Source organism: Lepidochelys olivacea, assembly GCF_965140295.1.
Source record: "Lepidochelys olivacea isolate rLepOli2 genome assembly, chromosome: 11".
Lineage (NCBI taxonomy): Eukaryota > Metazoa > Chordata > Testudines > Cheloniidae > Lepidochelys > Lepidochelys olivacea.
Window position 1 is genome coordinate 40,262,336 of NC_140421.1, and position 24,213 is coordinate 40,286,548.

General features: G+C 41.6%; 1 protein-coding gene across 1 annotated transcript in view; it reads right to left on the reverse strand.

Moving 5' to 3' along the window:
• The window catches only part of TLK1 (tousled like kinase 1), a 129,293-nt gene extending 106,313 nt beyond the window's left edge, over window positions 1–22,980 (reverse strand). The window contains exon 1 of the mRNA XM_084642993.1: window positions 22,572–22,980. Coding sequence (XP_084499119.1) covers window positions 22,572–22,716 — 145 coding nt within the window. The 5' untranslated portion in view covers window positions 22,717–22,980. The remainder of the gene's footprint in view (window positions 1–22,571) is intronic.
• Window positions 22,981–24,213: the final 1,233 nt, after the last annotated feature.

The window sequence follows — 24,213 nt, forward strand, 5'->3', positions numbered from 1 at the left end:
CCTCTGGTCGTTTTGTGAATCTTAACTTACTTTGCTTTTGGCAGAATTCCTGAAATCAAAACAAAACTTTTTAACTCAGGCCTAAACAAAATCTTTTGTTCTGACGTTACCAAAACTTTTCAATTTTTTTTTCATTCATTCAGTCGAAACTTTATAGCAAACAACATGAACTCATGAAATACAAGTGAATGGTTTAACACTGTTACAAAAAAAAAGGAAACATTCTGGAATGTATTAGCAGGAGTGATGCAAGCAAGACATGAGCAGTAATTCTTCCGCTCTACTCCATGCTGATTAGGCCTCACTAGAATATTGAGTCCAGTTCTGGGTGCCACATTTCAGGAAAGATGTGGACAAATTGGAGAAAATCCAGAGAGGAGCAACAAAAGTGATTAAAGGTCTAGAAAACATAATTTATGAGGAAAGATTGAAAAAATGGGGTTTGTTCGCTCAGGAGATAAGACAGAGGGGACATGACAGTTTTCAAGTAACTAAAACAAGCAGAAGGGAGAAAAATTGTTCTCCTTAACCTCTGAGGAAAGGACAAGAAGCAATGGCTTAAATTGCAGCAAGGATGGTTTAGGTTGGACATTAGGAAAAACTTCCTGTCAGGGTGGCTAAGTACTGGAATAAATTGCCTAGGGAGGATGTAGAATCTCCATCATTGGAGATTTTTAAGAGCAGGTATGATGGGGTGTATCAGCCCTACAATGGTACAGCAGGAGTTAACCCTTCTCTCTTAGCCAAGGAGCCAGGATACAAAAGGCAGCGGAGCAGCTCAGTTTGGGCTGACCACTGGCAGGGAAGGAGGCGCGTCCATAGGTCCTGGGAGAGGACCGCCTGCACTCCAACACGCAGAGGCCAGCCAGACGGCAACTGACTCTGACACCCAGGCTTGGGACACCACAGGGGGTGGAGAGATCAGAGTCCCAGAGATGGCGAACTGTAGTGATTTGGGTAGCAAGTGACTCAAGAAATCTTCAGGGGAAACGGTTACAGAACCAGACCAAGACTCGGCGTGTTTCAGCAGGACCACTGCTGAGCTGGTGGCAGGTAACCCCACCACCAATAGGACCCTGGGTTGGGACCTGGTGGAGAGGGCAGGTCAGGGTCTCCCTATCCTGGCCACCACCCACCCCAGAGTGGTGACCCAACTCACCAGTATTGACTCTGACAGCAAGGGCTGCAGTACTGACTCTGGCCAGTAGGCTGCATTGCCCTGACAGCAAGGACTGTAGTATTAGCTCTAGCCATTAGGCCGCACCACCCTGCTAGCAAGAGCCATATTAAGGACTAAGGCCACTAAGCCGCGCAGCCCAGAGACACGGGGCAACCTTTCAGACTCGATCGCGGGGCTGTGATGCACTTCTCCGCCACCCCCACGGGGTGATGGGGTGTATCAGCCCCCGCGACAGCAGGTTAGGCAAATATCTGTCAAAGATGGTCTAGATAATACTTAGTCCTGCCATGAGTGCACGGGACTGGACTAAATGACCTCTCGAGGGCCCTTCCTGTTCTACGATTCGATGATTCTATGAATAGTTTCAGACTACTTGAAACTGAATTTTTCAGCAAATAAGCTATTTGATTAAAATACGTCACCCAGCTCTATGCAGAAACAGGGTTCAGACCTCAGTGGACCAGTGGCCAACCTCCCTTTAAAACTCAAATCTTTAAGTACTGTGAAGTCTAGCACTTTTTAAAAACAAAAACAAAACATACTCAAAAGCATTTCAAAGTGGTGAAGGAGTATGTTGGCTATTTTTCCACTAGCAATTCACAGAGGCAAAGCAGATACAAAGTGAATGTACGAGCAGCTTGTGGAAAAGGTGTTCTTGCCCCAAAAGAAAGGATGGATAAGATAGACCTGTGTTCCTAACTTGAATTTCAATGTAACTTACCACTCCAAGTTAAAGACATCAACATTAGTTATGTACCGGTATGTTCTAGCTTGTGGTTTCTGTATGAGAAAAACTGCTTATTGTAACTTACATTCCCAAAAAGTCTGCACTTCTTTCCTGAATGATCTTTACTTTCTAAATGTATATAGCTTTCAAAATATGCTGTTCTAGGAAATAATTTCAACTATGAAAAAGACCCTAATTATCTTCTTTGGGGGGGGGGGGCAAACAGATGTTTAGTACAGGTGGAAATATCTGATCAGTCATGCAGTCTACATGAAGCTTCTGGAGAAGGGTAAAATAAGCGGGGCCCTTTTTTGTTTGAAACAGTATCCATATTTGGGGGAAAAATAATCACAAAAGAAAAGCATACTCCATAGAGTGCATTAAAGCACAGGGGCACTCGTTGACACAAAATGTAAGAACAGGTCTGAGTTGTCATTATTAAATCCATATCTATCTTGAACAAACAGAATTGAACTGATGTGCAATTTAACCAGTTTGCATCCAATCAGTGACTTAAACCAGTTGTAATGTGTATCTGTATACAAAGAGAAACCTGTTGCTTGATTTTCAGAGCTACTGAGCCCATCTAACTCCTGATGAAGTCAACTGGAAATTTGAGCACTTAACACTTCTGGAAGTCAGGCAGTATATAGTTCTATATTCATCTTTCTTGCACTGAAAGCATGGAATAAAATTCTCTGGGGCATTTTTTTTGAAGAAACATTACATTTTAAGCTTTTAGTAGCTACATTTTGAAACTGGTTCAAGTGATTTTTTTTTAGTTTATTAATAATTCTGGCCATTTAGAAATTGGCGGTTCTCATTTTTTCAGCAGTTTGCTAGAGCTGGAGTAGGCAACAGAAACTGGAGAAAGCTTCCAACATTAGGAAAAGCAGTCATTTTTGCAGAGCAAGCTACAACCCAAACCAATTCCTTGATGCTGGAAACTCTTAACTGATCTCTAGCCCGCACTCCTCACGTAACCCACATTTCTGCTGCCAGTTCCTCATTCCAGTTTTCCAACCAAAAATCTGCAATGAAAGGTTAATTAGACAGGAGCAGGTCAGTGAGGATGAGGGAAGGAATAAGCCTCTAACAGTTCTGTCTCCAGGGAATTATTATGGATGAACACCACATGCAGAATGCCAGCAGACCAACACTGAGAAAAAAATTAAAAAGCAGTCCCTTTAACTGAGTTCTCCTCCCCTTGCCTCCTGGACAGCCACCCACTTTACATTGTTGTCTCCATTTTGACTACTGTAAAAGTTGTCAGACGGCAATAGTCAGCAGAAGTTACTTCATCAAGTGCTTACACAGCCAGCATCTGTCTGTCCAGTAGAGACCAAAAGAATTGCCTTCATCGTCCTTAGCTCTTATTTCTGAATTTGACAGTCCTTCTCCCAAATACTGAGTAAAAGAACTCTCAGGTCTCTTCATGGCCACAAACTTTTTGCATCATTATAGTAAGCTCAGCTAATTGAGTCAAGTGACTCTCACACACACACTTAAGAATAAAGAATAGACTTATTTCCTACATTTGCTTATGAGACATGCATATTTAATGCCAGTTTTCTAGTCACGTTCTTATCTTTTGTTAGGGTGTTAGATGATCACTGTTCTACAACATTCACAGATTTTCAAGAATAATGTAATTTTAGTATTTTTTCCTTTCATAATTTCACTGGCATCCCCTGATGTGGCTTTTCATTCTCCAGACACTCTGAAATAGTAAACTCAACTGCCAGCTTTCAGAGCAGTTTCTGTCCCATTTTCTATCCCAAAACTAATTTTTAGTTCAACAGTCACAAGATAATACAAATCTTTTTCTCCAGCCTCTGTTCTTATACCAAGAAGTAGGGAATAGAGGAGAGACATAATACAAAACTATAAAAAAAAAAACCCAAATGCACAGAATAAATACCCTATAGCTACCACACTGAGGGAAAGTTGGTTCTAATCCCTCAGAGTGCAAAATAACTGTTACTTCAATTTCCACCAAGTCTGCTGCTCTTTTTCTAGTTTGCATTACTTGGGATCAAAATTTTCTGCATACTTTGATTTCAGGAGCCAAGAATACCTTATTTCAGATTCTGCACACATTTCTACACCTCTGCTACAACATATGGAAAGATAAGCACTAAACCAGGTGGCAGGACCATCATGGAAGTAGGAAGAATAAGGCTAGCTCCAGCACCTTTGAAATAAAAATTCTGATCCAGTACCTGATGTACTTTCACGAACAGCACATAGTAGAGATGCTTTTAAGACTGAATCTGACAATGGTTGCTGGCTCTGAAAAATATTAAGTGTCTTTTGGAAAGATTCATAATTCATTGAAATTCTGAGATATTGTGCCTCATTTAAGTGTTATTTTTCCTCTATGTAAAAAAAGAAGAGTCTACTTCTGTTTTGTTTTGGCAAATGGTTCTGGCTAAAAACTAAAGTCAGTTTTTAGACAGACACTTCTTTAAGCTGGCTTTTTCTAGAGAAATTCTTCACTGGGCATGCTTTCCTACCCCACACCTCAAATCACTAAATCATGTTCCATACTTCTTTGCAATGGTTTGGCCATCCCAATAACAGAGGCCCCAAATAAATCAGTAAGCATAAAAAGGCGAATACAGAGACGATGCGGAAGAGTATAGAAGATCCAACATTATGTGTCTGTCTGCCCTATTCCCAAACTTCAAGGTGCCTCTTTTTGCAGCATGCACAGGAAGCGTTAGCATAGCAAATAATGCTATGAGCAACAGAACCACGACAAGGTCCTTCCTGAGTCTGTTGAATAATGTTTAGCTTGAGTGCAGGAAATAGTTGATTAGAAGAATATAAAGACAGACTCACATAACATCAGTAACATGCTATTTCCACAGAATTGTTACCGCTTGATAACACAGAAGACATAAGGTTGCAGTATGAAGATCAAAATTATTTGTACTTTTATCTTTCTCCACTGCTATTACTGGACTAGAGAGAGACCAACAAATTATATCCTGGGAGTAGCAGCACACAAAAACATGTGCAGTGGCCAAAAGGGAAGAATGATCATATTGGGTGTAGGAATCCTGATATTTAAGATATCATTCCAGATTCAGTAATCTCTTCTCTGTTCTTGAGAACAATACTGAGACTGATCTGGTTAGGGATAATGGTATGAAAGCATATATTTCCCTCTCTTTTCCTCATCTTCAGGGTCCCAACTACATTCTGAACTTGCTCTCCAACCTTTCTGCATCTAAGACAATAACAATACAACACCCTGCGAGAGAGAAACACCAAGAAGAAACATCCCTCTTGGAAGTGTTCCTACTTGTGAAGAACTATACTGAACTGAGAAAGCTGTGAAAATTACAAATAATGAAACATTTGCTAAAAATATATTCCTCAATTTTAGCAGATTTTTGGCTACATGGTACTTTTGAATGAGTCTTACAAAGGACCAACAGAAGGGAACACTATGAACTTGTATAAACTAGATGCACACACCCAGAGTATGTTTTCCACAAGCAGTAGCGTCCTATGTTGTTCTTGGAATTTGTGTTGTAGTTTAACAGCTGATGCCATTTTTTCCCCACCCACTCTTTCATCCAGATTGCTTACCTGCAGCAGTTTTTTGGATTATTATGCACTGCCTACAACACAACTAGGTAACCAAAGGGAGAAACTTTCTGATTTGGCACAAGGACTTAAGGTGTATTTTCAGCATCATCAAGGATTACAATAGAATAGCAGAGACTGGCCATGTCTACAGTAGGAAAATACATTAGAACGTGTTAGCTGACAAGTTAACACATTAAAAATATACTTAGCTCCTAGTGTAGCCAAAGACAGTGATGACAGAAAGTTAAGTTCCAGTTAGCTCTCACTATCTAGAGGACTTATCTCTAAACATTTAGGGAGTTCAAACATTCTGCACTCTCAAAAAACATCTCCACTGTCTATTTTAATAATAGCATATGAGCGGAGGTGCTGATGGAGGAAGAAGAGGTGCCAAGTGTCTACTCTAACCAAGCACTTCTAGGGAAGTCTTTATTCAAGATAGTTGTCAGTTCTGGCAGCAACTTGGGAAGTACCAAGAACCATGGGGCTGGGGCACTGGGCATGTCCATGACCATTTCATTTTCTGTGTTTTGTACAATGATAAAACTTCCTCCTCTCAGGCCCCTCGTAAAAGAAAGAACAGTCATTTCCATCTGTGCTCCCTGCAATGAGAGTCCTCAAACAGGAACTGCATGCTGAATCACCGAGGGTCACAACAACTTATTCCTGAACTGAGAACATCTTCACTTTATTTGGAGTCTTCAGGAACACTTGGATAAAGGTAAGTTACTTCAGAAGTACTGCTACTATGACTGTACTTTACTGAGACAGGGGACAGATTAGAAAAGGCCATCACAGCAGAAAATGAAAATGAGTACACACATTATGAGTCTATGGGACATGACTGCCTCTCAGGGAACTAAAAAGTGCATAAAATATCCTTAGTTTTGTTTTATAGCATTTCATAACATACTGAAGCAGTAGTGTTGCATTCCACTCACCACAATCAGGAAGAACTATTTTATCAATTATTTTTATGATGCTTACCAAGAGAGTATCTGAGGATCCAACAAACAATGAGTTTACCGTATAGGGAAGGAACACATCCCCATTTTACAGATGGGAAAGTGATACACAAGAGGAGAGACTAAGGGACTTTCCCCAAGTCATATAGGAAGTCTGTGGCTGACCTAGGAAAAGAACCCAGACCTCCTGAGTCCCAGCCCAATGCACTAGCCACAAAACCATTTCAACTGAGAGGTCAAGACTCGGACCAATTCAGAATAAATTTAGGCTTTTTTGGGGCTGTAACATATGTCACTATCTGTTAACACAGAACTCATCATCTGTCCCAATTTCTGTTTGGATGCTGAAAGATCTTTAAAATCCAGAGCAATGCTGACAGCAAGAATGAACATCTGACCAAAGGGTCACTGGAAACCACTACCAGCCAAACACATTTTCTGTACATTTTCAGGAGACAAGTCAGAAGTTTTGAATGTTCAAGTCAGTATTTACCATGAAAAGGCTCTTCTGTCAGAGTTTAAAATGGCGCAGGCCCCATGTTCATGTCCTGTCTAACAAATACAACAATCGTTCCTTCTCTCAGAAAGGGCAGACAGGGGAAATAAAGTCATCTGGCAAGCAGAAGAAAGAGGTAATGTCATAAAACTTTGATATGTCTACATTTCCCCCACTGTGGAGGAAAGACAGAGCCACAGCAGAAAAGACTCATAAAAAATGTATATGAAAATTATTATTGGTATATTTTATTCCAACAATGTATATGAAAATTATTTATAGTTCAGGAGAGATACTAGATCAATTATTATTTTAGAGCAGAAGCAAAAATACACCATCATTTTCAGTATTTGACTAACTTTAAAACTCAGGTGTACACATCAAAACTCTCAAACGCACACTACAGAAAAAAAGTCTTATTACACCATCTCTAATTGCAACTGTAAGGCTAATGGATTACTTTACTTTTAAAACTACCACCATTTTAAACTGAAGTTCATGTGGCTCAATCAACTTTCAATTATTTTCATTTATAACCATTTGTATGACATATGTAGTACATAACATATTAAAAACACCTATGTTAAAAGAACATTAGTTAGGTTGCAAAGTCAACCACTTGAAAGTTAGGTTGCCCACACAACCTTAATTCTGTCCCCTTGTGCATATGTATAAATCATTCTAAAATACTCCATACTCCCCCCGACCCCCCCCCAACAGGGGTCTTTCCTCACTTAGTGTACAGGAAATAAGGCATCAGTTCAATACTTTTAAGCCTCATCATTCAGTGAGAGGCCCTGCCTTACTTACTTGTGCACCCTCCTAACTCTGCACTGAATGTGGAATTATTCATTTACTCAGTCTTTTCTAAGGCATTTATCACTGCAGCATCCAAGCGCTTCAAATATTAAAACATTTATATACAGCTCTCCCCTGTGAGATAAGAGTATTACTCCCATTTTGCAGAGGGGAAAACAGAGATATGCCTAAGGCCACACAGTGAAAAAGCTTAGTTTACAACTTAAAACCTACTGACTCAATCCTGCACTCATTCCTCCAGTCCCCAATGCAGAATTACCACAGGTTCTGAGTATCCACAGCTCCCACTGACCTCTGGTGCAGGCACTCAGCATTTCTGAAAATTCAGTGCTCAGGGCATCCAGAAAAAAAAAGACCACCACAATTAGTGACTACTTGCCAACATTTTAGTTTAAGTGACTTGCTCAGCTTCACCACAGAAAGTCAGTGGCAGAAAAAAGGACAGAACCAAGTTGTGTGTGGCATTCACCTGTCTTAACCATAAGACCATCCTCTCTCTTCCTCCTGGCCCCACCTAATTCTCAAATTCACACATTCCAATTTCTAGAGTAGGAATCCCAGAGACAATAGCTTCATTCACAACATGGCACCAATTCGTTTTCCGAGAACAGTCCATCCTGTGCACTGAATGAAGCACTGTGAAGAACAACAGTATGTGACGAGTTTGGGTTAATTAGAGTCTCCATAATGCGTACACAAAAAGAGCAGAGTTAAGGTTGTATGGGCAACAGAATCTGGAATTTCCTAGTTTTCAAATGTTTGACGTCGCAACCTAAATAGCTTTCTTTTAATGGCATTTCTGTTTGTTTTAAAAGGAGAAAGGTAAAAATGTTATGATGTACAACTGTAACAACTCCTACATCTCACATCATCAGTACTCTTTGAATCCTGAACCTTCAGCTCTATAGCACAGACTTCTACCACTTAATCTACAGAACAAACTACGTTAGTTAGTAGCAGGAGAAGGGGTAGATGGACTGCTGAGCCCATGCTATAGTTGAGGGAAGACTGACACAGCTATTAGGTGGAGGTAGAAGGCGCTCCTGTATCATATGTTGTCCCCAGCGGCAGGGATGGGCAACTCATGCCATGTGCTCAGTCTTAAATGTGTGCCTAGCCCCACACACAGCAACTAGACACTCATGGCAGGCCTGGGCCAGGCGACTCAGGCTCACAGGGCTTGAGCTGCAGGGCTGTTTCACTGCTGGGTAGACTTCCAGGCTCAGGCTGGAGCACGGGCTCTAGGACTGTCTCAGGATTGGGTCTTATCCCAGAAATCTACACAGCAGTGCAACAGCCCCACAGCCCAAGCCCCATGAGCCTGAGTCAGATGGCATGGGACAGCCAAGAGTGTTTGTTTGCCATGTAAACATACCCAAAGTGAACCACAGCTGGTCCACTCCTCTGTCGCTCCAGCAGCAACTAGGCTGTAATAGTTATTAGATAGGTGATAGCTTAAATTATAGATTGGCTGATTAGTCAGGCTCTCTTAATTTAATCTTTGTTCACGCCTTTATCTTTGTCTGCCTTTAGAGCAAGACTCATTTTCGAAAGTGTCATTCAACTGCACTGAAAATTTTCCAAACCAAAACATCTGAACGAGTCTGAGATCTTCTGCCTTTCTCCCCCTTCCCCCCAGTGACATCCAAGGAGGAGGTGGCCCACATTCACCTTGGCGTGAATCAGGCACAGACTGAACAGGTGCGAGAAGACTGGCCCATGTCCTAGCATACAAGGCTGAAGCCCTAAGACATGAAGAACAACTTAGGGGCACATGATACAAAGATTTATAAAACATTTTGTCATATACTCCTCTTAAACAAGGCTTGCTCTCTGGATTTATCATTTTAAGTGGCTGTTGAATGGACAAAAAAGTTATTAAAATTACTAAAAACCTGAGAACTAATTAAGGATAATTACATAAAAACTGTCAAGCAGAAGAGGGATAGTTTAACAACCAACATTTGCCAATTGAAAAAGAGACAGAGGACAACTGGGGACACCCTACTCATCTTTCCTATCTACTTTTGGCTAGTAGGCATCTGGCAAATATTCCAGGCCCTGATAATAGAGTACCACATACAGTGGGCAAGTGGAAATTGCTGAACAAGTAACAACAAAAAGGAATGAAGATTAGGGAGACAGGCACATTTACTTACCTCCTTCCCTCATGAAGTGTCGTTTTCATCCTCAGAATACAAAATCAAATTTTGATAGAATAAAATTAAATGAAAGCATACTGGAGTTTTCCCTTTTGTGAATCATACAATTCTTGCTACATTATTGTTACATCAATTCCAAGAACATTCCAACAAAGCAAGAGTAAAACAGGTATTAGATGCCGCTTCAGAAAAAGGCACGATTTTTATTGACGACAACACTTTATCAAAATTAATATGCATATAAGGCAAAGCCTACTCATTGAAAACCTTCAAAATATGTGGCACATGCTAACAAAAACCACCACAGCATACAGTTTCTTTTGCTATTATTGTTCAAATATAAATCAGTCGAGTCTCTAATGAAACCAATTTAAATCCTTAATAGCTATCGCCATACATATTTTGCTAGTTTAGGTCTAGTGCAGGGGTCGGCAACCTGCGGCTCTGGAGCAGCATGTGTCTCTTTGGCTGCCTCCTTGCAGGCAGCTGTTTTTTGAGGGGATGCAAGGTGCAGGCTCTGGCTGGGAGGCACTTACCAGAGGTGGCTCCCAGCTGGCAGCGCAGAAGGGCTCTGGCCCCACGCCGCTCCCGGGAGCGGCTGGCTGCTGGCACATCTCTGTGTGCCCCTTGTGGGGAGGGAGCAGCAGGTCTCTGTGCGCTGCCTGCGCCCTCAAGCACCGCCCCCGCAATTCCCATTGGCCAGCTGTGATGACGGTGCTGGGGGTGGGGGCAGAGCACAGAGCCAACTCCCCCACTATCAGTGGTGCACAGAGATGTGCCAGCAGCCAGCCGCTTCCAGGTGCAGCATGGGGCCAGAGCCCTGCTGCGCCGTCAGCCGGGAGCCACCTGGTAAGCACCTCCCGGCCAGAGTCTGCATCTTGCACCCGCCCCCACACCTCAACCCTCTGCCCCAGGTCAGAACCACCTCCTGCACCCCGTCCTGCACCCCAATCCCCTGCCCCAGCCCGGAGCCCACTCCTGTTTGTATTCAAATTCAAATGGCAGAAGTCACATTAAAAGTATTGGTGAGTAGTAGCAACTTTAATATGTTTAATTATTATTAGTTGATAAATTCTAACTCTACAAGTAGCTTTGTGTGTGATGCTGCTCTCAAAATATTTTGGTCAAAGAGAAAAACAAAAAAATGACTCCTCTTCTTTGAAAGGTTGCCGACCCCTCGTCTCGTGATTCAGTATTTGTTGGAGTTATTCAACATTTTGTAATTTACTGCTTCCGTATAGTAAAGATATTTTTCGAAACGGACTGCAGGCTAAATCATTTGTTTATCAGAATAGAGAATTCTCCTATAATAAATAATAATACGTTTTACTGAAAAAAAAAAGCCTTCCATGCTCCATCTTCAGACAATACCTTCAACAAAACCAATAGATTCAAAATATCAAATATAATTTAATGAAGAGCAACTGTAAATGCCCTGGTCTTAAATGGAAATTTTAAAAATAATTATTTCTATTACTTATAAGATTTCACTGTATTTTAAAGCACTAGAGAACACTAAAGAAGGGAAAATTTGTTCTTTCTTGAACATGTCCTTTCTTGGACCCTTTATATTCCACAATTTTAACAATGAATTTCCTTCTCCCTCCTTGGTAGGTAACTGGCGACACTCCAGACATTCTGTCCTAGAAGAGGCACAGCACCGTTATCTTTCTGATCTGTTCCCAGTACACAAACTTCTATAGTTTTAAAATACTACAATTCTAATTAACCAAAATACTCAATATAGCTATAAAATTAAACTAATACCTGTTTGCAAGAAAACCTTCACCTATTGGCAACAGATCTAAAGAAAACACACCTTAAATCTTTCTCTCCTTAGAAATAACTTCCAAGAGAGAGTCACTTTGAGATATGAAGAATACAAGAAATTCTTTGGCAAGAACTAATTTACCCGTCTCTGTCCTTTTCGTGTCCAACAACTTAACTGAGGGATGTTCACAGCAGTAAAAGTCATCCTGGGAAAGAAAAGATTAGTTGAACAACTATGTGCAATAAACGGTATCAATAGAGAAGTCAGAGATTACTAAAAGCATCACACATTCAGAAGGACTCCCCTGCCAAATATTGTGTCTTCAGAGGACATGATATCTACACTGCAGCATCTTGAGAATGTGCAGAGAGATGAGTATGAAAGATGACAATGTGGTCCTGACACCTTTCTACCTCACATAGATACTTATATAGTTCTTATCACAGAATTTGAGCAGCTAACAATCTCTTGCTGTATTTCTCCTCAACACTTCAGTGAGATGGGGAAGTACTCTTACCCCCATCTTACAGATGGGGAACAGACACACCCAGTTACTTGCCCCAAGTCACAGAGGAAGTCTATGGCAAAGCAGGTTTTCTGATTCCCAAGCTAGCTCTCTAAATAGTCGACAATCCCTCCTGAAATTTTATCTTTCATCTGCAGCTCTCAGTAGAATAATATATGAAGTTTTTGAGTAAAACTGATTCCAAGCTGAGTGCTTTGATCCACCTTACCACAGAAGCCTTGGTGTCTTTTTTGGTTCTGACTACTGGCTGGTGCAGTGCAGACAACTTTCTGTAGACTTCAGACTTATCTGGGTAGACTTTAGTTGCTCTTCACATAACAAAGGCACACCCTTCCATATCTTTCTTGGATCACAAATCTACGATCAGTTTCTCACTCTGCAGCAAGTTGATGAGTAAGTTGTCCAGAAACAGGCAGGCATGGATTCTGTGTTCACACAGGGCTTCAAGCAAGGCCTAGATAAAATCCCGACACGAGGTCAATAGACCAGAAGAAAGGACCCTGTACTGGAAGCACGTTCAGTGGTAGCAGAAGTGCAAGTAACTTGTGAGGACACACCCTCAATGGAAATGTGGAGATACACTTATTACAAGTCTATCAATGAAAGGAAATCACAAGAGTTTAAAGCTGCTATTACACATTTTAAGATCTCCATCATGAACTTATTTATTTTTAGGAGAATCTGTTGAACATTTTGGGATCCAAGATGGCTTATATGTTCCCCATTCATTTTGGCAGCCGAAGAGAATATCATGAATGATCTGTACACTTGCAATCAATGGGGCCAGTTCTTTAGCCCCAATCAGTAAATGTTAGATGGCTTGTATGACCTCATTTGTGCTTTTATGGATTTTTTTGATTTTTCAAAATATTACACATTTCCTTTGGGGGTACCTAATCATTTAATCAATTATCTATTTTAAGCTGTCACTAGACCACATCTGAGGTAATTGGGTCTCCCCACCCCCCAGCCAAAAAAACCCCAAACAAACCATAAGCAAATCTCTAGTCTCCCAACTAGGCAATTTGTTCATTATCCATCAGATCGAATGCATTTTGCAAAAAGGTAAAGAACCTCCAGTATAATGGCTTTAAAATATATTTTTACATACGACGTATGAAGAAATATTTGCAAAGTACGTTAAAAAGCAGAACTACTTCAAAAGAGTTATTATACCCTCATAGAAAGTCCAGTAGGGACCATCAGTTCTGACCTCCTGCACTTTACAGGCCGAAGAGCCTCGCCCACTCACTCCTGTAATTGACCCATAACTTCTGGCTGAATTACTGAAGTCCTCAAATCATGATTTAAAGACTTCGACCCTTAAAAGATGCAGAGCAGACATGAGATTTGTTGTGTTGTTTAAGAGAATGGCTCTCCTTAAAGTTTTGTATAAGCACAATGGGTAATTACAACAATGTAATTTACAAGAAATTTTGTCATGTTAAGTCACCAATGCCAAATAAGCCATCTTACAAGATAATATTCACTTGCCTGCCAAAAAGAGTAAACCCCTTTTTCACTATAATTTTCAATTATGTTTAGTTTTTTAATTAATCTTAAAATAAAGTTAAAAAGAGAACTCTGGGATACTTTATTTTGTTTTTAATGTGTTACCTGATTTGTAATGAGCTGCTGATTCATTATTGGATGCATCCTCTCCCATTACCTGTATTTAGAATAACTTGGATAGACAGGATTTGGCTTCTGGTCATCCAGGGCAGAGACCCAAATCATTAACAAGACAGTAGAGTATATTTGGGGTCTCAAGTGACCAGATGGAGGAAACAAGGCACAAAAGAACCAGGAATTGCCTGAAGGCCAGTTGCATGTAAGCAGCAGGCTTGAGACAGCAGCAGGAAGGCAAGGTAGCAATGCCTGATAAATAGTCACAGACAGAGCCTAGAATAGCTAGGACTAGGAGGATCAGAGGGTCTCTGGGAGTCTTGGGTGCCACAAGTACTCCTTTTTTTGGGGGGCATGAAAAGAGCATGGCCGAGTACAAGGCTGAGAAAGGGACAGCAACCCAGCAAGGAGGCTTGGTAGCTTAATAGATAGGGGGTTGGAACAGACTCAGTGGAACTGCTGAGAAATAGAAAATCTAGTGCAGAGGAGAGGGGGTTGGGGGAATCGAGTAGCAGGCAGGGAGTTAAGCCAGCCTCAGCCAAAGGAGTGTAGGGAACAGGGTGTGTCACATAGTCTTGTCCTGCCCAGAAGCAGAAGCCATTCAGCAGTGGACACAGACCAACAATTGAGTGGATGGCAGAGTGACAACAGAGGAGCCCCTGATGTAACCATCGGAGCACCAGAAGCACACCACCACCAAAGCTGAAACCAAGGGTCTACTACTGTTTCTTTCTCTCCGAATCATGTGGGCTACAAGCAGCAGCTTGGGCATTTAAGGCAAAGAACCTTTGGTATTCTTCTTTTGGGTTGCCTTTACATATGTAGTCTGGAAGTTCTTTACTTTCTTTTTGTAATTAACCTTTAAGATTTATACCTAGGGTATGAGCATCCTCTCTCCAGCCAGTCGTACTGAACAATTCTCCTGTACCTACTAGAAGCATGTGAATGTTTACTGGGAAGCCACCAAAAGTTAAATTTGTTAACCACAGTGCTTGGAGTGTCTATATCATATATGTCTGAGGCCTGATTTATACTTAAAACTTTAAAACGGCAAAGCTATGTTGGTCGGGGGGGGGGGCGTGATTTTTCACTGACAGCTTTTGCTGATATAAGACTTAGTGTAGACGCTTCTAAATAAGAAAAATAAGAGATACCAACAAAGGACTTGTTTAGGGGATGGATACAAGCTATTCTAGCAAACTCCTTCTAGTATAGAGAAGGCTCAGAAAATTACCAAGTATCTAAAAGGATTTGGGATAACATAATACTCACAGTGACCTCTTCAATGGGGTTAGTTTCAGTATTACTTTGGGCAGATTATTATGTCAAGCAGCCATCAACGATTATTTATTTGAAAATGCCGGTAAAGTGCATGCTGGACTCTAATACCAAGCAAGACCCACTAGTACATAGTATGATTGGGCTTTGTTGATCTTCAAAAAATAATGTGAAATTTAACTTTAAATTTAACTTTTAACTCTGTGTCTGGTGGCATGCAGAATGCGTAGTATAGTTCTCATGATTTTTCATTCTGAAAGATATTTGCACATTATATTACCTTTAAAATAAGCGGTCATCTGTAATTAAGTCAGTAGAAGAAAGAAAAATGTTCCCCTTTGCTGGAAAAAAAACAACAAAACGGATAGTGCAATAGAGTTTAAGGTACTGACATCACAAAGTTCTGTTATGACATTCTTATCCTTGCATTGTGTTTCAGGAAGCAACAAATATTTGCGGTAGCTAGTACCTGAAAGACGACTGAGTAGAGTCATGTCTACACACAAGATTGTTCCAATTTAACTGTACAGGTATAAAGCATTACAACCCCTTAGCGTGGGTGCAGTTATACCGGTATAAAAGAGCATTTATAACCTCTAGACACAGCTGTAATGTTCTATCAATTTAACTATTTTGGTAAAACAAAAAAATCAACCCTACCTGAAACTGTTAAACCAGTATAAAAACTGTGTGTACACAAGGCCTAAGCTTTCAGTTAGTGATACGCTTAAAATTAACACTGAGCAGCAGATAAGACAACTTAGAAGCAAATTTATTTGAAGTGTATATTACCACTCTTAAGTGAATCCACTTAATGCCTGCACTTTGTGCACAGAATATTAACACCATTTTTCAAAGTCATCTAGTATGTTCATCATAAATATAAAGGGAAGGGTAAACACCTTTAAATCCCTCCTGGCCAGAGGAAAAAACCGTTTCACCTGTAAAGGGTTAAGAAGCTAGGATAACCTTGCTGGCACCTGACCAAAATGACCAATGAGGAGTCAAGATACTTTCAAAGCTGAAGGTGGCGGGGGAAACAAAGGGTTCTCTCTGTCTGTGTGTTGCTTTTGCCGGGACCAGAGCAGAAATGCAGGTCAGAACTCTGTAAAGGGCTAATAAGCAATCTAGTTAGATATGCGTTAGATTCTGTTTTGTTTAAATGGCTGATAAAATAAGTTGGGCTGAATGGAATGTATATTCCTGTTTTTGTGTCTTTTTGTAACTTAAGGTTTTGCCTAGAAGGATTCTCTATGTTTTGAATCTGATTACCCTGTAAGGTATTTACCATCCTGATTTTACAGAGGTGATTCTTTTACTTTTTTCTTCAATTAAAAGTCTTCTTTTAAGAACCTCATTGCTTTTTCATTGTTTTTAAGATCCAACGGTTTGGGTCTGTGTTCACCTATGCAAATTGGTGAGGATTTTTATCAAGTCTTCCCCAGGAAAGGGGGTGTAGGGTTTGGGAGGATTTTGGGGGGAAAGGCGTTTCCAAGCGGGCTCTTTCCCTGTTATATACTTGTTAGACTCTTGGTGGTGGCAGCAATAAAGTCCAGGGGCAAAAGGTAAAATAGTTTGTACCTTGGGGAAGTTTTAACCTAAGCTGGTAAAAATCAGCTTAGGGGGTTTTTCATGCAGGTCCCCACATCTGTACCCTAGAGTTCAGAGTGGGGAAGGAACCTTGACAGTTCCTCTTAACTTGTTTATTTATAGTACTGAGCACTTAACAATAGGTGGTGAAAGTTTAGCTCAGATAGATGCACATCACTTTTAATGATGCACAAGGTGCTGTACTAATAAAATTATCTCGTAACATAATGCCTTACATTCTATAGAATATAGGCCAAGAATGTCAATTCAACTACATTTAAATATTATGTGCTAGATTTTAGTTACTGTATAAGAAAAACCATATCAAAGTTATAGAGTGCAGTGTTCTGTACTGCCAAGTTTTTATGCTCTACATGCAAAGAAGGAAAAATAGTAGCCTAGAATCAACATGAGGCAGAGTTAACATAACTTGGCTACCTTCACTATGAATTTCCATACTTCCAAAGGTTTTGTTTTTTTGTAAATTTAATCTTAATTCTGAATTTGCTGGGTTTTTCTGAAGTTTGTGTGTGTACTGGTCAAATTAACATTCTTGAAAGGTAACATTTACTCAAACCAATGATGTGGACTACCTGCAGCCTTACCTTCATCTTAATGAAATTTCCCATAGGTGATTGGTTGTTTTTTAATTTTTGTACAAATTATATTAAGGGACACTGGATAAGAGCCCTAATCCTGGAAATCCTAGAAGATCCACAAAAGTCCAGAGAGAAACTGTGGAGGAAAGGGGAAGACATCTCCTTGGCTGCTGGCCACACAATATTGAATACTTACAAAAGTCTCCATCTATATCCTGAGGGGGATCTATTTGGCAAAAACCTAAGGTCAACAGAAAGAGAGCCCGACACTTGCAAATCTATGTAAGTACCCAAGATACTTACTCAAGATAGAGGCTCATTTCCTACAGAAAGGACATAAGAATGTAGCTCCCCTCGTTTTGACTTCCTAAAGTTTGAAGTGTTAGTACTTTCCTCCAAAGGTGTACAGAAAAGGGGAAAGTGTAGCTGGCTACAAGTTGGAAGCCAGCAGAAGCAGAGGATTTGGTCAGGTAAGAACTCCTGTAATGCACCTGCTGTATCCCACCCCCATAAAGGGCAAAGATACAAATGATTTTAGTGACCTTTCCCATTCCTCATTTTGTACACATCACAAATCCACATGATATGGCATGACTGTCAGCTTGTTAATGGGAAACCTAAAACAAGAAGATGAGCACACTGGTAAAAATATGTAGGGAAGCATAAGCCAGTACTAACATTAAACCTTTTCTTTCATGAGTGTTACATTCATTCACATTTTAAAACAAAGTAAAAGCAAAGTATCACCGTGAAATCTGAATTACCTCCCAGATTTGTTGCATTGCCTTATGTCAACTGATTTCTTCAAAGTCAAAGTAAAATAAAACAATTCAAAACTCAAAACGCATCTCCCACTAGATGTCAAAAAACAACAAGAGACAGTGGACTTGCTAAGAATTTACCCGTAACTAATTTGCAGTTGTTGAGTTTTAAACTTCACACAAGTAATAACGGAGAAAAAAATCCCTGAAAGTTGCCCAAGTATACATGTATTTAAAATTTAATTTAGACAAGGAACCACTATGAACAGGCTGCCTTTATGTTCATACCTTTATGTTCAACACTCTGTATTAGTGGTTCTCAAACTTTTGTAGTGGTGACCCCCTTCACATAGCAAGCCTCTGAGTCAGACCCCCCCCAAAAATTAAAACACTTTTTTATATATTTAACACCGTTATAAATGCTGGAGGCAAAGTGGGATTTGGGGTGGAGGCTGACAGCTTGCGACCCCCTAGGTAATAACCTCACGAACCCCAGTTGAGAACCCCTGCTCTATATGTACCATGCACAAGGCAAACCTGCATTTGGGAACACTGCCAAGATTGGGTACTCTTCAGGGAAGGGACTGAGTTTTCATGTTTGTACGGACAGCACCTAGCATAGCATGGGTGCTATAGGAATACGAATAATAATAAGTATTAATATTTGTCAAGAAACTTCTTGGGGAAAAAATTGCCAAAGTCTGTCAGTATTTTTATAGGAACTCCTCAAATGTCTTTAAGTATTTGCAAAGTTGTATCAATTTAATACATACAAAACTTACATTTCTGCCTAACTAATAAATCATGTGCATTAAATTTTGGTCCAATTCTACTACATTATACTGGCGATTTTCAGATATACAACACTTGTATACCACTGTAATTTAGAGCAGAATCTGGCCTTTTGTTTTTTACTGAAGTTTTCATTACCAACAGCAATATCTGGTAAGTACTTAAGTAACAGATGTTGTGTGATACACAAAAAAACAGCAAACATAAGGTATTCAACTATATTCCATCACCCTCAGCCGCTGCATACCTTGTAGACTATAACTTGCACAACCAAGTGTCTCCTTCCTACATACCTAGTAAATGGCACAAAATAGGGTGTTCCAACCAAAAAAAAATAAAAACTTTAAAAGAATGCTAGTCATAGCTACAGCATTAAAAAAATAATCAACATTTCCAAATTTAAGGTTATAGCGCTACCTTAAATCTGTACTGGTTTTACGTATTATTATTTACGTATTAAGCTTTAGTTACATAATCACATACTATATCTCAAATAATGCAAAATAATAGTTTTATATTCTTGAAGGTGCATCTTGTAGGACTCCCATATATATTGTATCAAGCATCTCACATACAAGTTACTGTAATACACAGCAGTATACAGTACTGTAAGACAGTACACATGCGTATCAGAAGTGGTAGAAAAGTTGTGATATGTGGTATTATTGAGAAATAGCACATACCGATTAAAAACTATAATGCATATATACAAGAGATAGAGTTAAGGTTTGATATATGTAAATAACATGCATCTACAAGTACTGATTACACATATATGCAAATAGGAAAGGGCGATGACAGGATTTTAGAGGATCAGCTCCTTAGATGTAAGCATGTCTTTTAAGATAATTTCTTGGGACATAATTACATTAAAAAAATGTCATGATGGAGTCTGTACAAGAGCTTCAGAGAACATTTTTGGAACTTCTGAACTCTGAATGTCAGTTTTATTATTATTTTGTTGTTAATGAATTAGACACTTTAGGAGCCAGTGCATGTGATTTGGGGAGGCTCAACTTTCAAAATGAATCATATAGACTGGTTGGATAAATCAAAGCATGAATGACGTACCCAATAAAGTTCCCATGCTGCCTTCAAATGCATAGGCACAACTCTCACTTGGACTGGAGTTACATCAACACATCTGAACTGGACGCAAAGCTCATTTTAATATTGAGTGCGTCATACCTGATAGTATCAGCCAACCTAAATTATTATTTACACAAACATATACAAAATATAAACAGACCCCCTAACCTAGCGTGGACATGCAGGTTCAAGCTCTACTTGAGACAAGCAAGTAGAACTGGACTAGATGACCTCTCGAGGTCCCTTCCAGTTCTACGATTCTGTAAGTAACTTGCATTAACATCACTGGGAACTACAAGCACTAATCAATGGGAGAAAAAACAGCTATGAATCTATTACCTAACAGAACTTTCTAACCATCACTCATTTATAGAGCTTACTGATGTGCATAAATGGAAAATAGTGCAAGTCTATTGTTAAATAGCTAATTTTTATTTTATAGGACGTATTACCTTGATGCGACGCTCTTCTGACATGCAAGTTTCCTTTGCGTTAATGTAAGGTGTAGTGTTAATGCCCAATGGGTAGAGATTTATATTAAAAAAACCAACCCCAAAGACTGTTTATATCTCACATTCTTTTAAACGACAGAAATAATTCAGTAGCTCTACAGTAAGAAAGAGGCAAAAGCAGAGTCTGCTGTTTTCACACAGGGAATAAATGATATTTCTATAGTACATAAATACACTATGCTACGTTGAAGCACAGAGCAGGTTTTGTAGTTGCTCTCTAACCTCTGAACTGCACAACCTAAATTACAGTAGCCAGAAAAAATAGTAATACTGTTAACCAGTTTTAAATGCTAAGAAATATAAATGTAAAATTATGCTTCTGTGTATTGTTTTTGTCAAGGCTGTTCAAGCAGCACTTGTAATGTTGCTCACTCATTAACAAAAAAGAATTACAAACTTAACACTGCAACAGTAATTTAAGATTTATACACCAAGTATCCCAATTATGACAGGTGAATAAATGCATCCAAAAATATATTGCCTAAAAAAATTCACAAAGTAAAATATGTACAATTCTAAGCCCGGTAAATCTAGTCCAAACATTTTTATATATATAAAACACAAACCACTGTCTTCTCTTATTAAAGATTCAGCTTGAGGAGGCAAGAGTACAAAATTCTTGCCACTTTACTCGGCACCTTTAACGTAATGCCATACATCCAACCTTTCCATATATCTTCTGGGGGGTATTCATGCCAATCTCAGATCTAGGAGCATGTGCAAAAGTCACAAGGAATGATGCAAGTCTAACAACTACTGGCATGGAGACTGAGAACACACTCATTCTTAAACATTTTCAAGGGGCTGAACACATTGTCAAGTCTTTAAATTGTTCACTGATAAAACTTGTAGTACTGCACAAGTGTCCTCTAAATGAAGCTATCCAATTTCTCTCTAAGACCTTATTAGCCTATTTTAAGTTTGAAAGTTCTGAGCATGGCTACCAGAGTTCTCTGTACAAGACAACAGAAGCACTCAATATTCTGAGGCCTTCAGTACTGAATCAAACATCCAAGTCAAATTATACAACTGCTTAATATGCATATTTTTTCCTTTCCAAATATACGCATTTGGGTATAAAACTTCTCCAGCAGTAACTGGTATACAGCAAGCAGTCATTTTAGTTAAAAGCACTGAGCATTTCACTAGCTGTATAATTGCTACATCTTGTGGCAATGTATTTCAAGTGCAAGGAAGAAAAATGGACAATAACAAACAGAATAAAAAGAGACTTGTTTGCACGTAACCTTCATACAGATATTCCCTGAAAACACCCACAACACCCTGCTCTCACTGTCGGTATAACACAAGAGGGGAGGAGCAGGGGAGGGAGTAGAAAAATATCATCTAAGATGTGATGGAGGAGAGGAGAAAGTTGCAGTCATTCTGTGGTGGTTTTAAGGTCTCGTGTCACTTTTGTCTTCCAAATTAGCTGCTCAGAAAAGTGTCTCCCCGATGGGAACAAATTCCTTGATCTCGGTCTCTTTTTCTACTCCACCTCCATGATGCCAAAAGGACCCGACCCTTTCCATTAAGCAACAACAGCCACATTCACCCAGTACATCTAACAAATCACTTTTACTTTGTAATATGAGGTGGAGAATAAAATTTGGAAAGGAAAGGAACAGAGGATGCAAGTCTCTGCCATAAAAATCACAGCGAAGGGATGAAAAATTAACACTTAGCCCCTTCTATAAGGATTGTCAAAGAAATGAACAAACATTAATCAATCCCCCTCCGTAGCCCTGGAAAAGGTGGGGGGGGAGGAGAATATCAAAACGCTTTTACTGCTAACAAACAGGGATGGGAGAGAGATTGCTGGATTTAGGGACCAGGGGGTGTCTCCCGATTGTCCCTCAGGAGAAGGGAGGGTCCCGCACGGCAGGATCTGGGGGTCCCCCCTGTACTGAAGAGGAAATACCCCTGCAAGGAGGACAAGTCTCTCGCCGGCCCTCACCCCCATTCACGGCGCACCCGGCCCTACGAGCCTGGGACTGGCCTCCGGCGGCGGCGGCTGGGCCCCTCCCCGAGGGCCGAGCCCCCCTCGCAGCGCCATGGGCACTGAGCGCGCTATTTACCTTCCTTGGGCGGCTTGCCGGGCGGCGCGCTGTGCAGCAGGGAGGCCGCCGCCGAGGAGCAGCCCTGCAGGCTCGGTGGGGACGTGGAGAGCCGGGACCAAGATGGCGGCCCCTCCAAACTTCCACTGCTACTTTGGACACTCATCAAGCTACTTTCCTGGAGCCCGGCAGCCGCCGGGGGCGGCGGGGGAGGCGGCGCGGCGGGGGGACACCCAGCGCCGCGCTCATGGCCGGGGGGCCGGCCCGACACCGGGGAGAGGAGGCCGCCGCGGGGAGAGGGCTCCGGAGAGAGGCGGGGCGCGAAGGAGACAGGGCTCAGGGCCGGCGCAACCTGCCCGCACCTCTGCACTGCGTCGCCGCGGCCGCCGCCGCCGAGCAGCCGCCTGTGTCTGAGGCTCAGGCTAACCTCCGCCACCAGGAGGGAGGGAGGGAGGGAGCAGGCGGGCGGGGAGGGGTCATGCGCAAACACCACCAGCAGCGAGCGCCGCGCACCTCTGGCGCGCCGGGCAGGGTAGGGAACCCGCACGTACACCTGCCCCTGCCGGCCGCTTGGCCGGCACTGCCCGGTCTCACCCCGCCGGCAGGGGCACTGACACCCCCCCCCACACACACACACACACACACAATACACTACACTACAGCCCCTCACTGCCCTGGCTGCTGCACTGACCTCCCCCCCTCCCCCCACACACACACTACACCCCTTCACCCCCCTCCACAGGACAGCCCGGGCTGCTGTACTGAACCCACACACACACTGCAGCCCCTCCCCACGCTGCCTGCTGCACTGAACCCCCACATACACACTACAGCTCCTCACACCACCCTGCCTCCTGTACTGACCCCCTCACACAACCCTGCCTGCTGTACTGACCCCCCCCCCATGTACAGAATCCCCCATCTCAGAGCCCTGCCTGCTGCACTGGTGCCCCACACACGCACACTACAACTCTTCACACCCCCCTGCCTGCTGCACTGACCCATGCACACTCTAACCCCTCACCCCCCCTGCCTGCTGCACTGACCCCCAACATGCACTACAGACCACCCCACCCTGCCTCCTGTACTTACCCTCACACACACACACAACCTCCCATAGCTCACACTGACCCCCCCCCACACACACAGCCACCCACACCTCACACAGGCATGCCTGCTACATTGATCACCCCCATGTACCTAATAGCCCTGCCTGCGGCAGCCCTCCTCAATTTACACAGCCCTGTTTGCTGCACTGACACCCCCCCCCCCACCCTACCATCCTTGCCCCACACAGCCACATAATACAGTTGTGTCTGCTGCATGGACCCTATCACCCCTCTGCCTAACACAGTTGTGTCTGCTGCACTGATCCTGCACAGTGCAGTTGTGCCTCCTGCATTGACACCCCCACATTCACACACCTCACCACTACCTTCCCATATGCCCCTAACACAGCCCTACCTGCTGCACTGACTCTCCCATACACACACCTCACCATCACCACCTATCCACATATGTGCATGGAATTCCATCCCACAACGCCACAACATTTTCCTCCTTGTCTCTTCTCAAAACCCATCTCTGCTTCCATGCCTATGAGAAATCAGACAGTTAATGATGGCTTGAGGGGCAGATACAGATAGTGGATACTTTGTCTAAT